At 39.8% G+C, this 16,229-nt stretch overlaps 1 protein-coding gene across 1 annotated transcript; it reads right to left on the bottom strand.

The window, feature by feature from the left end:
- Positions 1-36: 36 nt before the first annotated feature.
- LOC144064036 (ras-GEF domain-containing family member 1B-B-like) lies at positions 37-16,229 on the bottom strand. The gene is made up of 13 exons (XM_077586182.1): positions 15,982-16,229; positions 9,020-9,550; positions 8,807-8,929; positions 7,687-7,824; positions 7,386-7,601; positions 7,164-7,238; positions 4,443-4,535; positions 4,268-4,370; positions 3,450-3,529; positions 3,147-3,338; positions 1,848-1,971; positions 1,623-1,695; positions 37-1,082 (listed from the first exon to the last, which is right to left on the bottom strand). Exons 2-13 carry the CDS (start codon positions 9,542-9,544, stop codon positions 1,049-1,051), a joined length of 1,776 nt encoding a protein of 591 aa, XP_077442308.1. The 5' UTR covers positions 9,545-9,550; positions 15,982-16,229; the 3' UTR covers positions 37-1,048.

Below are 16,229 nucleotides of genomic sequence, written 5' to 3'. Positions count from 1 at the left end.
CTTCACTTGTTTCTTTCCAAAACAACAACACCCATACTTTGTTATTTTGTTTATTTGGGGAAAAATATAATTGTCTTTTCACAAAGATTTCAATACAAGTACCAAGAGAAACTCAATACACAGTCAGGTTTGAACAAAGCACATGGAAAAACATTTTATAAAACATTTAGAACATAAAACAAACTTTTTTTTAAACATATGTATATATTTATAAACAAATTGATACAGGTGTCCCCTTAGCATGAAACGAGAGATGGAGGACGACTTGTTTCCTATTTGTCTTAAAGCTGTAGTCCACAAACAGACTTCTGTAAAAAGCTTAGCTGGTATGCGAATTTCAAACAAAAACAGCATAGTGACTACATATAGAAATAAACATTCATTGTTATACTTTTTGATACAAAATACAAATTAATACTGTAGGAAGAGGAGGCGTATTGTCCAGTTAAGAAAACACGAAGACTGAGATGAAGTGCATCATTTAGCTTGTATGATCACACAACTGGTTTACCAAAACACGGTCAAAGTGCCACATAGGAGTCCATGTTAGAGCGATATGTCATTGTTGACATTAAAAACAAAACGCTCAACAAAACAACAAGGTAGAATGTCCGCTTTCTGGTCTCCATTGTGTTGCAATAAAAACTGTTTGGTCCTTCACTGTCTCCTCCTTTCACAACATCTGAATTGAGTGTTATCATAAGCGATTGCTGGACACATTTCTTTCCACGCCGATAGTAATAATCCAAGTCCGCCCAATTTTCCCAACATACTCTCTGCAGTAAGTGCCTCAGAAACAAGAAATGGATTGGATCAAAAACATCACGAGGTCATGAAAATACGCAGAACGTGTAATCCTTCAGCATAGGAGGGCTCTAATCGCATATCAGTTTGCAGTTATTTAAGTCTGTGGATACTGAACTGAGAAAAAATGCAGACTCAGCTGTTCCAGGTCAGGCCCAGGGAATGTATATGGTATGTATGGCCACGTAACTTTAACATGCTATTTGACATGTTTATTTACATCCTGTAAAATGGAAGATTGTCCTCATGACCGATTCTCTCGATGCAACAGGGAAGATCTATGGAGAGAAATCATAAGTAGAGTTATTAACTCATTTGCTCCCAAAAAATGTATACCTACGTATATGTAAATGTATACAGTGTCCCAACAACATATTTATGTTTTTTTTTTTTTTTAAATATATACATATACAGAAGGCTTTGGTGCAGCCTCCTAACTATAGAAAAACGAAGCAATGGTAGTTATTACAAAACGGCCAGCAGGTGGCAGTAGAGTATAAGAGAACAACCATGACCATGTTGCAAAAATCTGTTTTCTCCAGTTTTAAACTGATTTGTGAATAATGAAGAAACTTAGCTATATTATATTAATTGCTGCAAAACGGAAACAGATAAGAATATACTTTTTTTTCTGATGAAAGAAGAGACTAATCTTTATTTTGGTAGGTTCCATGTTTTATAGCAATAGAACGCAATATTCTGTGGGCCTTGCAAAATCGGTCAAAATCCAAGAAAAGGGGTTGCTTCAGTGAAAAATGGCTGGGAGTGAATGAGTTAATATAAAAAGGTCAAAGTGCTGCGTTTGTGTGAGGACTCACCGGAGAGATCGACGGCTGTCCTTCTCCATGTTGTTCTCCGGCCCTTCGCTCTCGTAAGAGGCCAGATGAAGCTCTGCACAAACAAATCACCACACACAATTTTCAGTCATTGTCCGTTTCAATGGGGAACAATAATTGCGGAACAAAACAAGCCTGTCAGTCAAGGCTGCGCTGGTCAATCTAGTGTGCACAAAAAAAAAGAAGTTTAACAGGAGACTGACTGACCGTCTTCGGCGAAGACCGGCGTGGTGACAAGATACTGGAGGATTCTGCGATCTCTGTCGAACGGGCAGATGACCTGACGCCACACCAGGAACTCGCTCACCTGCTTCGCCAGCTCCCAAAGTTTCTGGAAACAAAAAAGCAAGTTACTCTGAGTGTCATGTCTAGGCATTCAGTATTATTGAGTATTTTACTTGGCCACAAGGGGGCGGTATTACATTATGTACGTGACGGTGGGAATATGGATTTTTGCGGCAGATGCCGATTCTGATATTTGGCAGACAGAAATGCCCAAAACTGATTAGCCAGCCAATTATTAAAAAAAAAAAATTATATATATATATATATATATATATATATATACAGTTAAGAAAATAACTCGTTTTTTTTGGTCCCTTAATGCTTGCAACAATAAAGATATGGCAGAACATTTCAATGCTTTACAATACTTTGTTCTTTAGTTTTGAACTTTACAACAGACAAAAAAAAAGTGTGAGGGGTGGGAATATTTAAATTAAAAAATAGATAACGGGCAATTAATAAACATAGTTCTGATTTCTGTCTCTCAAGTGAAACAATCTGCCACATAAGTTTAAATGTAGAGAAAAAACATGGAATAATATACAGCCAATTATATTACACATATTATTAACCAGTTTTTTTTTTAATCCATATTAAAATTTACTGTGACACTTGTGGAGTTGTGTGTTCTGTCAGTGTAAACACAGCCCATATCTGATATGTGTCACTTAGAATTCACATGGAAAGTAAATTGTAATAAATCATTAAATTAATTATAAAAATCATAAATTAACTCATTCACTGCCATTGACGGTTATAGACGGCAAATATTCATTTAAACTATTTCTAGTAGTTAAAATAAAAAATCCCACTTGTTAACAAGAGTATGAAAACCTAGATTTTTTTTTTATTGTACATTTAGAACAGATATCAAATTTGTGATTAATTGTGAGTTATTTCATGAAGTCATGCAAATAATTACGATAATTTTTTTTAATTGCCCGACGCTCCTAATTTTTAATAATCTTTTCTTTTATTTAATTTTTAATTGTAATTAATCGCATGACTTCAATAGTTACTCTTGTTAACAGTGGGGGAAAAAATAACTAATAGAAATTGTTTAAATAAATTTTTGATGTCAACAGCCATCAATGGCAGTGAATGAGTTAATTTAATTTAATTTAATTTAATAGATGTTTTGGCATTAAATTAGGCCTGTAGAATAAATCCCGCCTCAGCGCGTCAAACAAGCACAGACGGTCTCTTGAGTGACGGACCAACCTCAAAGTTGATGTGCCCGTTGGGCAGCCTGCTCGCGCAGCCTTCATTCAGGAAGTAGATGTCTTTAATGAGCAGGCTGAAGAAAGGAATCACAATCTTCTCTTGGACGCTGTGTGCGGTCTCAGACCTCTGGGTGGCGCCGCGGAGCGCAGTGCGATAGTTGCTGAAGTTGCTGGATGGGTCCATCTGGTGCTGAATGAAGACAGACGCAGGTGACGTTAATTAGACAATTGCCAAATAAGCACGAGCCTTTTAATGTAACAGCACAGTGGGACGGCCCCCCGGCTGTGTGGGTTTTCTCACCTCAAGAATTTCAAACTTGTCAGTGTTGACTTTATTCCAAGTCTTTTTCAGTCTGGCAACAGGACTCATGTTCATCCCAGCTGAGATAACACAAAAAGATCACATTTAGCACAGTGAGTCCGTTTCTGTAGGGCAACAATGCTTCACAATTGTATAAAATGCCAACAATAAAGTGGCCAAATCTCCTTTCACAAAAGCTGCCATTTCACAGCTCTGAATTATAAATCAGGCAAAGACGGACGGACCAGAGGGAAAGACCTTCTGTTGATAAGCCGTTGGCGCAAATGCGGCCATTGCAACAAAGGGATTGTTGCGAACTCTGTCACGCCAACGGTAGCTATTTAAAAATCCCACCCTGAGGTGGCGTTGTGACTGCTTTTGTTTGGCACAGTGGAAACTAGAAATCGGCACAAGAGTGGGGTCAAAATGGAAGCTATTTGAAAGGGTAATTAGATCGGCTAAGGGTATGAAAACGATGTCACAACAGGCATGATCAGCATGGCTGAATCCATTGCGACATTAGCCTTCGGGTTACTAGTCAGTAACCATGCAAAATTATTGATCTAGCAAGTAATTGCGTTTTGTTTATCCATTTAGCAAACCAAATATGACAGCTACTATTTTAAAACAAAACAAACAAAAAAAATGTCAGCAATTTTACGGAAAATGTATAGTCCTTTCTTTAAAATTGCCCGTCAGTTTTTGGGGAGCAAATTTTATGTTTCAAAAAGTACTTGTTATCAGCATCAGCGACTTCCTCGTACTAGTATCGGTCTGAAAAAAAAAAGGGGTATTGAAAATTCTAACTAAATACTCACTGATGATGGCCATTAGGGAGTTAAAGTTGCCAATGTTAAAACACTCCTGCGCCACATCGATGAAGAACTCGATGATCCGCGCTCTCTGTTTCTTTTTCACCGGCTGGAATGCGAAAACACAGAATGAAGCAAAAAAAGTCCCAAACACTTGACAGGGGGGCCTCTGTGAACGTACCATACAGATTTCCGTGGCCACAAGGTAACTCAGTCTGTTGAACCAGTTCACGTACGTCTCCAGGTTGCTGGTCTTGCGCTTTCGGAAGAAACCCTGAAAAACACAGGGGAAGTCAGTTGATAAAAAAAAAAAATTACGGAATGAATCAAAAAAAATTCACACTTTGTATCTGTTCTAAATGTACAATAAAATGTGTTGTAAGTTTTTCATATGCTTGTTAATTAACATAAAAGTGGACAAATATAGTTCCAAAGTACATATATAAGGAGTGTGAAACATAATCAGAGGTTTGTGTTGAGGTAATTTTCTGCCACTGGGTGACATTAGTGTTTCATGTTGGACGTTGGCGACAGGAACAGTACATTTTTCTTTCCAAATTGAGAGCAATTGGTATTTGGAACATGGAGCAACTTGTGGACTCCAGGCCAATTTGTTAACTGTTAATTACAACTAGTCAGCAGTCCTCCAATAAATACATATATTTTTATCCTATTTATTATTGCTACATTGTGTTATAGTGAATCCTTTGTACAACGTCTTATGTAAATGTTTTTACTACAATTGCATTTACATTTTTAATGCCTCTGCACAAAATATTAAATGCATATTAACTTATTTGCTCCCAAAAACGTATAAATGCGTTCTATTTTAAATGGTGTAAGTGTGCCAAAAACGTATTTATACGTCCTTTTTTCAATCTTTTTTTTTAAAAATGTTTTTTACGCTAGCGCATACCATAGGCTTTGATGCAGCCTCTCAACTGCAGAGAATGGTTAAAGAAATTGTAGTTATTACAAAAGCGGCAAGCAGAGTATAAGAGATCAACCAGGACCGTGTTGCAAAGAGCTGTTTTCCCCACAGTTTTAAACAGATTTGTGAATAATGATGAAAATTAGCTATACTCTAATGCTAATTGCTGCAAAACGGAAACAGATAGAAATGTACCCAGCCACCCCCCCAGATTAAGAAGAGACTTAATGCCATTTAAGGCCTTAATTTCAGCAAAATGACTTTTAATGCTTTTTGATGGCCAGTGGAAACCCTAAATATAAACGTTGGATATGTTAAATATGAAGAAACAAATGCACGTCCATCTACTGAACCCTTGAGAAATCTCCAAGTAACAATATTCATATCCGTCACTTCTCTGAGAAATACAAGTATTGGCTTGGCTACGTCGAATGTCATGATTTTTTCATCTTGCCTATGTTAATTATAAATGACAAAGACAGGCTGTCTGCCTATCAGTCACTTCCTGCTGGACGGGCTCTTGAGAGCCCTCACTCCCACTCAAGCTCTCCTACACAATGAAACCTGTGACGTGGTCGCTGGGTTTTTTTTCCATCTCATTTGCATCTGCCTTCGCATCACCTGGCTTATATGGGCTGTTAGGGTTTTTTTTTTTTTGGTAAGTAAATTTCATGTAAAAAAGGTACAGTTATGTCTGGAATAAAATCCTTGTAATGGCTAATAAAATATATTAGAACGTTTGTACATGTATTCCAAATCAAGTTTTTGTTTGGAATTCAAGGCGGTTTAAACAATACCAGCGTCCGCATTGTTTACAAATTCAAACATTTCCTTGTGACCGAAACATGCTTGAGGATTTTACTCTTGCGCAGTAAAACTACTTGGCCTTGATTTAATCCCCGACCGACATGCTTACATAACAGTGGTGGCACACTGTTCTACCTCAAGACTCGTTCCCATACTAAACCCTTGCACAAAATGGTCTTATATAACTGGCGAGGTGCCCGACACACAATGACAGAGCGCCGGGCCGCTACGGTGCCGATTGCAAGGCGCCCTTCGGCTGACTCGCAGCACCACTCGCACGTCAGACGCACGCAGGGAGCCTCTCGCCCATTTTGTTGGATGCACTTTCAAAAGCTACTTCAAATGAAAACAAGTTGAGCAAAATTCACACTCGACAGCCAGGAGGAGGCTCCATGTGGTTTCTAAAGCAATTTATCGCTCCAAATTAGATGCAAAGCCAAAGACAAAAATAGAAAATAAAAACATTGAAACGAACTGTTTGCTTTTATTTGATGTTGTTAATTACAAACTTAACAAACCGCACGCAAGAAAGTCGCTGCTTTTTAAAGATTAAATAGTGTATGTTCATATCTATTAACTCTTTTACTGCCACACGTTATACAAAAAAACAACCACGACAGTGCCAGACGATTTCGAGCATTTTAACTCATCTTTCAAGGCAAACAGATTATTGTGTGCTGTGGCTTCATTAAAAAAGTTTTTCTTTATTAATCACCATTTGAAAACAGGTAATTTTCAGTGACATTGAAAATAGGAGAAAACAAGCCTTTTGTGAAAAGATACATTTTCTGCACAACAGTGACTTTGACGCTAATATTTTTGTTTTAGTGACGCTCTGTGAATTAGATTTTAATGTGACAACTGCTTTGATCATCCATGTCATCCTTGAAAACATTCTATTTCCTAAGATCCGCCATGTTTTCATGTAATTTGACACCCTGGGAGTGCATTGAAAAGAGAAACAATGCTGCCATCTGCTGGCCATAGTTAGTTGGTGTTTTGGGATTTTACAACCTGCACTGCTCATTGAGGGGAAAAAACCTAGTAAACGTCAATTAAAGTTTTTGGCAGCATCCATTTGGATTTTAGTATACGTCACTAAACGTTTTTTTATTTTTTATTTTTAAATGTGTTTTGAGTAGAGTTGTTGCTCACAGACGCTACCTTGTGGTTCTCCAGAGGGTCCTTCAAGGCGAAAGTTTGGATAAACTCCTCAGGCCCGATAAAACTCAGCCTATCCTGTGAAGGGAAGAAAAACAATAACAACAACAATTAATACCAGGAAGGGGATGCTAATGAAACCAAATCTTAATTCTACAAAAAAAAGTGCACACTATAAACTTATAAAAAAAAACACACACACTTGTAAATCCAAAAAGTATTTACCAGTTCAATGTGCGTCAGCTGTTGAGCGAGGATAAAGGGGTCGTCGCAAACGCTCAGTACGTCGCTTCTTAGCGCCGATTCCCTTTTGCTCTTCAGGGAGGCGGGACGCTCGGTCGCCACGGCGCTCAGCGCGGCTACCGCCTCCTCGTATTGGCCGAGGGCAGACAGCCGTTTTATCAAGCGCTGGGTCATCTGCTGCATGGCTCGCCATGAGTACTGGTGCAAACAATAATATTGCAATTAGAAACACAATAAAAAAAAATAAAAAAAATCAATAATAGAAAAGGATTTCCACACTGACCTCGTCACCCCTGGCAACGTGGTGCGTCATGTCCTTGAGACAACGCATCATCCGCTCGTCCCTGAAGTCATACGGGAAGGTCTCGGTCCACTCGGTCAGCAGCTGCACCAGCTTCGGCGCCACTTCGCGGAAACGGATCTGGACAAACATCATGTGACATCATAAATGGCTTTAACCCAAGTAGGTTTGTTTGGCAAACTCGTAATACTTCCTTCTTATCTACATTGTTCGACTTTGTCCCTTCAACAAGTGCCACCTAAAGATATGCTTTTTTTTTCCTTTTATTTCCTATAGATAAATGCACCTCTTTTTTTTAAGTTCATAAATGAATAAACAAATTAATTAAAATATTACAATTAGAAATACGTAGCTGACAAACATGAAAATATATATTGGGACAGAAGACTTAAATGTCTTAAGAATTAAAAACAAGACAGAGGTTTTATTACTAAAATCTATTTAATATGGTAAGCCACTCTAACATTATGCACAGTTTGTAAATTAACTACAATGGAAAGAAATAATAATAAATATTTTTTAAATCAATCAATTCAAATATATTGCACCAAAGTTAAATAAAAAATGTTCCTAAATAAAGTTTAAAAACAAACAGTTCTTAAAGATTAAATGCAAATCTTTTATATTGAAAAGTTAAATCCAACCAAAGTGTACTAAGGCAGTTATTATTTTGCGTACCACTAGAGGGAGCCCACCATACTTTAAGAATCACTGATCTAATCAATCCAATCAAGCCATAAAAGAATAAGCGTTGAAAACTTTGAGATGAACCCTCTTTGCTCGCAATGTGTAATCTTTAAAAACGGCTAAGTGAGTGAAAAATTTTGTATTTTATAGTTTTTATTAAATGAATAACACAGACGATCACTATTTCAGCATACAGTACATATTTGTGTGACTTTCCCCCCCCCCAATGTAAACTATGTGGCTTGGCTCAATAAAACAGTCATGTGTGCAAAGTGTACGTATGTGTGGCTTTTACTCCTTATCTGGGGCGAACATAAATCAGTTCAAATGGTAACAATGTGAGAACTCTTGTCCCTTTTGCAGACAGGCGTCAAATTGTGTGTGTATAAGACAGGTGTGTAAACAATCCGCCCACCTTATCCAGCAGGGTGTCTCCGGACCGCTGCTGCTCCACACACAGGTGACAAACTCGTGTCATGAGCTCGTAGGGGTGCAGGAAGAGGCGCGAGCTCAGCAGGAAGGTGAAAACGTACGACCTCTGACCATTCGAAGGACACAGAATAGAAAAGGTGAGGACTGAAATAAAAGGGAGTATGTTTAGGAATACACGAGAGGGCATGTGACTTACATCGGGGTAGTAGTCCACAGTCGGGACCAAGTGTTGGATCAGCGCCTCGAGAGAGGCTGAAACCAAACTGTTGTCGTGGTAACACATTTCCCCGTAGCTGGCGATGATGCCGTTCCCGTAAAGGCGACTTTTGGCGGCGGCGTTGCTGCGGCAGGACTTTTCGCTGCCGCTGCTGGTGCTGGTTTGGCGGGCCACCCGCGCGGGGCAGGTCGTGCTGTGCTGGCGCGGGCTGTGGGGCTGCGCGCCGGAGTGCAGCTTGTCCGAAACGGCGCTCCTGCTGCTGTAATGGCGCTCCTTGGTGCTCGCCGAGTCCACGGGCACGCCGCAGTACAAGCTGTGAGCGTGCGGTATGTCGTATGGGTTCTCTGCCGCTGAATACGCCTCATTGTAGACGCTCTCCTTGGTGGACTTTACAGAGGAGCAGTGGCGGTACGGGCTGTGTGGCTGCTGGTAGTTGTTGTTGCTGCTGCTGCTGTAAAGTCCGCAAGTGCTGAACTTTCCGGCGTATGGGGTGGTGGGAGGCATGATCACCTAGGGAGAGATCAGAATAAAGACACTATTATTTGTCTAAATCTTTCATTCTTTTCATCACTTTCAATGCGAGTTTTTGTGTTTTACTTCCATCAGTTATGCTCATGCTAAATAAAGCCTTGTGGGAGTGGTCTTTTGGCACCATCTTGGTGCCAATGAACTATGTCGAAGTGAGTTGAGGAGCTTCATTATTTGTTTTTGCCACAATAGCTTATTAAACTTGGGGGGGGGTGTCAATAGTAGGGTTTACCTGCACTCATTTTTATTCGAATTCTCAAGAAATTCAAAAATAAAACTGAATGGAAATGCTAGAAATTCGCAAAAACAAAACAAAAACAAAAAAAAACGATTGGCGTGGGTGGATTTTGACCCGTATCGAAAAAAAGTCAAATGCAAATTTTGGCTATGGAACCAGGTTTTGCAAATAACCGCTGGCATGACCGGATACACGTCACACGTTTTGACCGGATATTACGTCACACGCAAGTTTGTAGTCCCAAAGCAATGTCGGATGATAAAGTAAGGTATGTTTGGGGAAAGGGGGGGGGGCGACGAAACATAAATCTGTTTGGAATTAATTAAAGAAGCGAATATTAATGCAACAGCAAAGAAATGCTACGGTTTATCAAGAGTTACAAAAGCAAACTCATATGACGTCATCGCACGGCGCAGTCGCTTCCTGTTTTTCTTGTTCTTTTAAATTAATGCTGGATCACATCTCTATGATGTATCCAAAAAAATAAAAGTGAAAGATTATTTTTTTATTATTATTTTAAACGCTTTGGAGATAAAGTTGAGTTGAGTTTTACAGTAAAAGTATTTGTTTGTAAGAAATCCAAACTTAACAGAGGAATTCAGACAGCTGAGGCATTTTATTTGCCGGAAGACAATCGGTAAACAGGACTACTCATTGTGTCTGTTTTGGTTTTTATGTCCAATAAATGGTGTGTTTAAATTTTCTGTGTAAGTTAAAACCCTATGTTGAGCAGGCGTAACTCACAAAACGCCTCCGTCCAGGCACTTGTGCAACCTGTTGACTATACCGTGCCTGGAATGTGGTCAATCTTTAAGCGACTTTGGCAGCTTGTGCAAATATCGTGAACGCTGATCGCTCAAAGTGGAGACTCAAAAGTGTGTCAAAGTCATTACGCTTAAGACACATAATTACAGCCCTCCTCTGTGCATTCCCTTAGGCTTGGAACTTTGCAAAGACATCCCATGTGGAAATTTACCCTGCCTTACAACTTGTTTTCATCCTACATACGACGCCTTTTGTGCCGCAATTGCACTTTTGTCACTTTGCTAGAGAAAAAAAAAAAAACAAACAAACAGGCAGGGAGGGCGCTGTCTTAGGACAGCAGTGATTTTATTGTCGTAATGGTGAAGATAATTGGATCTGAGGAAGGTAAGCTGATCCTAAATCACCACCCGGGCATGCTTTAACTCTGGAGCCATCCTCATCCTGTCTTAGTACCATATGCCAGTGTAAATCAAGCCGGGCTTACACACAAAAGCACACACACAACAGGCATGCCTCAAACACTGATGTGCGTATACAGCATGTCAGAAAAAACCAAAGCCCAGAGGAATCCACCGAGCTTTTTGTTTGACCATCACACGCCCGACGGAGGGGTTTGCTTCAGCCAATATCATGCGCATGCTCTCTCGGGCACACACACACACTTGGCGGCAAGCCAGTGCCAGCCAGCCCAGCGGCAGTTTGTCTACTGAACTCTGCGATCCGCAGTCATCCTCCTAACCGAGTTAAAAGATTACTGTGGCTTTAACTTACAATACGTCATCTGGAAAAGCCCATAAAGCGGTCAACTCCACATGAAAATCAAACACACATTTTTTTCTCCTTCCAACCTTTCACTGAGTCGTGACCGTCTTTGCGAAGGAGGGGTTGGGGGTGGGGGCATCTAAAACATTTGGCTTTTCTGAGCTGAATTCTTTAAAAGTTGACCCCTGTGTGAAATTGAGTACTTCCATAATGCAGCTTGAAATCTTACACTAAATTGCAGGTTGGACAACTTAATGATGACATTGGAAGCATAATTTAAAGTTAGCATTCTCTATGATTCTTAGCTCCGAAAAGACTACAGCCTTTGAGAAGTAATTTGATGAGGGAATAGAAGTACAATAAATGCCTTAACTTAAAAACCATAAGTATACAGACTCTCTGTTTAGTCTATGACTATGTTAATGTATACGTTTTAAGTTGATTTACCCTTTAATCTGGAAGCATTTATTTTGATGACACTACAGACAATAACTTTTCTGTAGACCAAAAAGTAAGTAGTAGTCAGTCTGCAGTTCATCGAAAGGTTAAAAGTGAAGTTAAAGAGGAGCTGCAGGCTATCATTATCTCCTAATGGATCCAAACAAGCTTGTGTGTGAAGCGTTTCGAAGAAACATTTTTGACAAGACAACACAACTTCTCGTTTCAACATGTGATATCTTTTGGGGCCATTTATGCTGCACAAACTTTGAAGGTACGATAATGTTTCTCTTTGTGTTGAAGACCAGCAAAGGTGCTCGTGATTGTCAAATCGTTTTTTTTTTTTTGCAGCAATAATATGCTCAATAAGACCAAAGTTTGAGTGATTTGCGCATACATTCAATGTTAAAGGAAAAACAATATCACATAATTCATATTACGTTTAACTTAGCCAATCGCTCCTTTTGCGCATAAAAAAAACAAAACTGTTTTTGAGCGAGTATGGACTTCAAAGACATGGCCTGGTCTGGTGAGTGACATGGGTGTCAGCAAACGAGTATGTGACAGTGGCAGCTCGTACTTTCTCACTGTTCAATAAAGCGATTAAAAATGCAATGGCGGCAGTGTCTATCCGTGGTGCCTTGTGGGGTTGTTACAATATGTTCTAGCTAGAAATGGCAGGCTTATCCAACATTGATACGTTCACCTTGTGTTATTGTGGTAACACACTGCACTTATCTTCCTTGATAAGTGTGAAATGATCCCAAACTTTGGACATTCTGTATCTCTTGAGGCGATTTTCTCTTTAACTGTTGACGTTATTAAAAACTCCTTCCTGTTTCCAACTGTTCTTCAGGTTCCAAGTTTTTGTTTGCGTCATTGTCCAAAATAGAATATTGTATCGATGTTTTCAGTTTTGCTCTACAAAAATGTTTTGGGGGTGTGTCAGCCAGACTTTACTGCAGTTAGTTTGATAACAATCCCTGGACCTTCGGCACGCTACTTTGTCCAAATCACATTATGAGATTTACAAAAAAAAAAAAAAAAGGTACAGCCAGCTATGTCGAGGGGTGTGGGGGCTGGAGGATGAAGGGGGGGTGGGGTCTTCCGACAATGGAGGTATTATCTGTCCTGTCATGGTGTTAACAATCGCACAAAGACCCGCGGGAAGAGATCAGAGCAGATCACACACACAGCAGCTTTCACACACCGGCCATGGCCAGGCTGTGTGACGCCGCCGCGCCGTTTGGAGGCTCGCATCAGTTTCACATCACTCAGAAGTTGTACGGATTATTAACCTCGCATCTATCATCTGCGTTGACATCGTAGACTGTAAAGCCACACTAGTATTGCTCAAGGGTCATAAACAAACAAGCATTAGTGTTGGTGGCGAGGAAAGACGTGCCTATCGAAACTTATTTACAGATCTGAGCAGATATGACAAGCACACGCTCTGAGGGGCAAAGGTCAGCTGCAATGTAGATTTTATGATGTATGATGCATGAGCAGCTGGTTCGCCGACTGTAAATTGCCCTCAATGAACGCCAGTAAACTCATTGGAACATCTACTTGACCCATAAAACAGTTGGCTGCAAAATTGTTGCATAAGATGGATGGACTTCGTCCAACAAAATTTTTAGCCATTCAATAACTACAAAGTTTTTCCTTTATTTTATTTTATTTTTTTAAGTGGAAGTCAACCGTAAACATTTCTTGACAATAATAATATGTTATATGTAACCCAAGAAACATGACATTCTGATTAATATTACATTTGTGAAATATAAGTTATGAAGCAAAATCCAGCTGTTTTTGTCCATCTCAGGGGGCGGCCATTTTGCCATTTTGTCGACTGAAGATGACATCAATGTTTCTCAGGGCTTAGGCAACGGCCAATCACAGCTCGCCTGTTTTTTGACTGAGCCCTGGGTAACATTGATATCATCGTCAGTCGACAGCAAGTGGCAAAATGGCCGCCCGTTGAGATGGATAAAAACGGCTGGATTTTGCTACATACCTCATACTGTATTCCACAAATGTAATATTAATCAGAATGTCATGTTTAGTGAGGTCACACATAACATATTGTCCAAAAAAAATTGGGGGGTTGACTTCCCTTTTAATGAATTATGTAACATAACTACAGTACACACAATTTTTTTTTTTTTTATATTTCGGGAAAAAAAACCCCAATGGCCTAATCATTATAAACAACAAAACGAGGTGTGTATTTTATGACAAGTCTATGCTTATATACGTTTAACCATTTGACAGGCTGACCCAATTAAATTAATCCTAAAAAGAAGCAGTAATACAAAGTGTCTTTAAAAGTACTAATTTTGTTGTTAACATGTATGATTCCGGTACGAAGGGCAAGATAGGAAGCTTTACTTACTCAAGGTGTGATTAAACCTTGCCTTGGTCTTACTTTGCACCTCATGTACTTTGGCACTAATAGGCTATAACAGTCCGTACAGGGGAGGCTTGTTTTTCTCAAGGTGAAAACCTTTACGGTCAGCCCTATTAGTAACAATAAACAAGGTTAAAGTCCGGGTACATCACACACTCGTGGTTTCCTTAACGCGTTGAACCTTTTAAAAACAGACTGTGAAGTCACACACAAATCACTTGCTTTTATCAACCGCTTAGCCTGCACCCAAAAAAACGTTGGTTGTTCTGTCAGGATTTTTATTGTAGTGGTGGTTTTCAGTGTTTTTGAACCAGGCACAACACTTTTTTGACTCCTGAATTTGTGCTTGCAAATAAGTCAAAGCAAAAAAACTGGGCTGGCGATGTCTTGTAAAACAACAAAAACTGGTAAATATCACAACAATATTGCAACAGACGTTACCCTGTCATTCCCACTGCTACCATCCATATCATCAATCTAACACCGAGAAGGTATGGCCAAGGCAGCTTGGATGGTTTTGTTGATGCCGAGACAAGTTTCTGCAACAGATCACGAGCGTCACTTCTGATCTCTTATTTCTCTTCTCCTTCTTCTTTTCATCATGAGCACCTGCCTACTTCTCTTTACACCCACAATCTTTTTCTTTGGGATGTCTCAAAACGCCACCACTGCTCCATTGTCGTCATCACCTGAATGGATGTGCCATAAGTGGACTTCAAACTGGAGACAAGAACCCAAATCATAGTGATTGGATTTAAAGCTTCTGTTTTTTTATTCCACTAAAACACACACACACACATATTATGTATTTCCCAATGTGTGTGCTGCACACATACACACATACACATCCCTGAATGATCTGGTAGGCTAGTACAGTATTAACCTCGAGTCAAGGGGGATAAAGACACATTATCTCCTCTCCTACGAGGATTTAATAAACCCAAGCTTTGCACATGGGCTTTTGCCCACTCCCTCCCATGGAAACAATGACAAACCCGGTTATACACGCACACACAAAATGAGTGAGGATGTGTCACTTTAAAAGGTAAAACATTATTTTTAGACCAGGTGGAGCACCAGGGATGCTTCCTTGCTACCTTTATGTAAATAATTAAGTGGTGGGGTGTAATTTTAGGGCTTCCGTGCAGTCTGTCAGGTAGGCTGAGATGAAAAGTAAAAAAGATAAATAAATAAATAAAGGAAAAAGAAGGCGAGAGGGAAAGCCTTTTAAGCATTTTTTTTTTTTAGGACTGCAACTTGGCCTGGAGTACACACACTTTTTATTCTCCCCATTTCTTTTCCCTGCAGGCACACACAATCTGTTATTCTCTCTTTCACTCACATACACAAACCACACACGTACACACACGGGCACCATGCCTGGTCCACATTATGGGCTTGTGAGTGAGTCAGAACACAAGTTAAGTCAGAGCTGCCTGTGAGGGGGAAAGCCATGCTGTGCAACCACAGTCCCATCACAGGTGCTGGAAAGTCATGTTTGTTTGTGTGGGACTACAAGCCTAATTATAGCCTCTTCGCTGTGGTAAACAAATAACAACAAATGGGACTACTACATAAAAAAAGAAGCATGTGGCTTTTCCACAAGTGTACAAAGTTTGATGCTTACATAACGAAGTTGACGTTTGTGTGGATGCTTGAATGAAAGTAACACTTTAAAACAACGCAATTAACGACTGTAAACAGTAACCAAGCGTTAGCAGCACACATAAAATGCATCCGGAGTTTATAAAAGCAAAACAAACTTGATGCAATGAAGTCGAAGCACACTTAACTGCCTACCTTTTATGTTGCAGCTAAACGTCCGATGAGCCGTTAGAAGGCAAAACTAGCCAAAACTGTTCGTACTTTCCGCCCGGTTGCTCCGACACGCTTATCACTCGCGGATAAAGCTGCACGGCGTGTTCTGTCCAGATAAGTCTTTCATCAGGTTATCCGCGCTGTTCTCTGCTCCATTGAGTGCCTCCTCTGCTGTTATTTGAGTCGCTCTCAAGCACAGGGCGACTCGTAATGACTCTCTACAAGGCCTA

Source organism: Vanacampus margaritifer, chromosome 14 (genome assembly GCF_051991255.1).
Source record: "Vanacampus margaritifer isolate UIUO_Vmar chromosome 14, RoL_Vmar_1.0, whole genome shotgun sequence".
In the NCBI taxonomy this organism is placed as follows: Eukaryota; Metazoa; Chordata; class Actinopteri; order Syngnathiformes; family Syngnathidae; genus Vanacampus; species Vanacampus margaritifer.
Note: the sequence above shows the minus strand (reverse complement) of the source record. Positions and strands in the feature narration are given on the sequence as shown.

Coding starts and splice junctions, on each gene's coding strand:
- LOC144064036 (XM_077586182.1), bottom strand. CDS start 9,544: ATGCCTCCCACCACCCCATACGCCGGAAAGTTCAGCACTTGCGGACTT. Junction 7,825..8,806: donor GAGACACCCTGCTGGATAAG/GTGGGCGGATTG, acceptor ATGTTTGTCCAG/ATCCGTTTCCGCGAAGTGGC. Junction 1,696..1,847: donor GCCGGTCTTCGCCGAAGACG/GTCAGTCAGTCT, acceptor TTGTTTGTGCAG/AGCTTCATCTGGCCTCTTAC.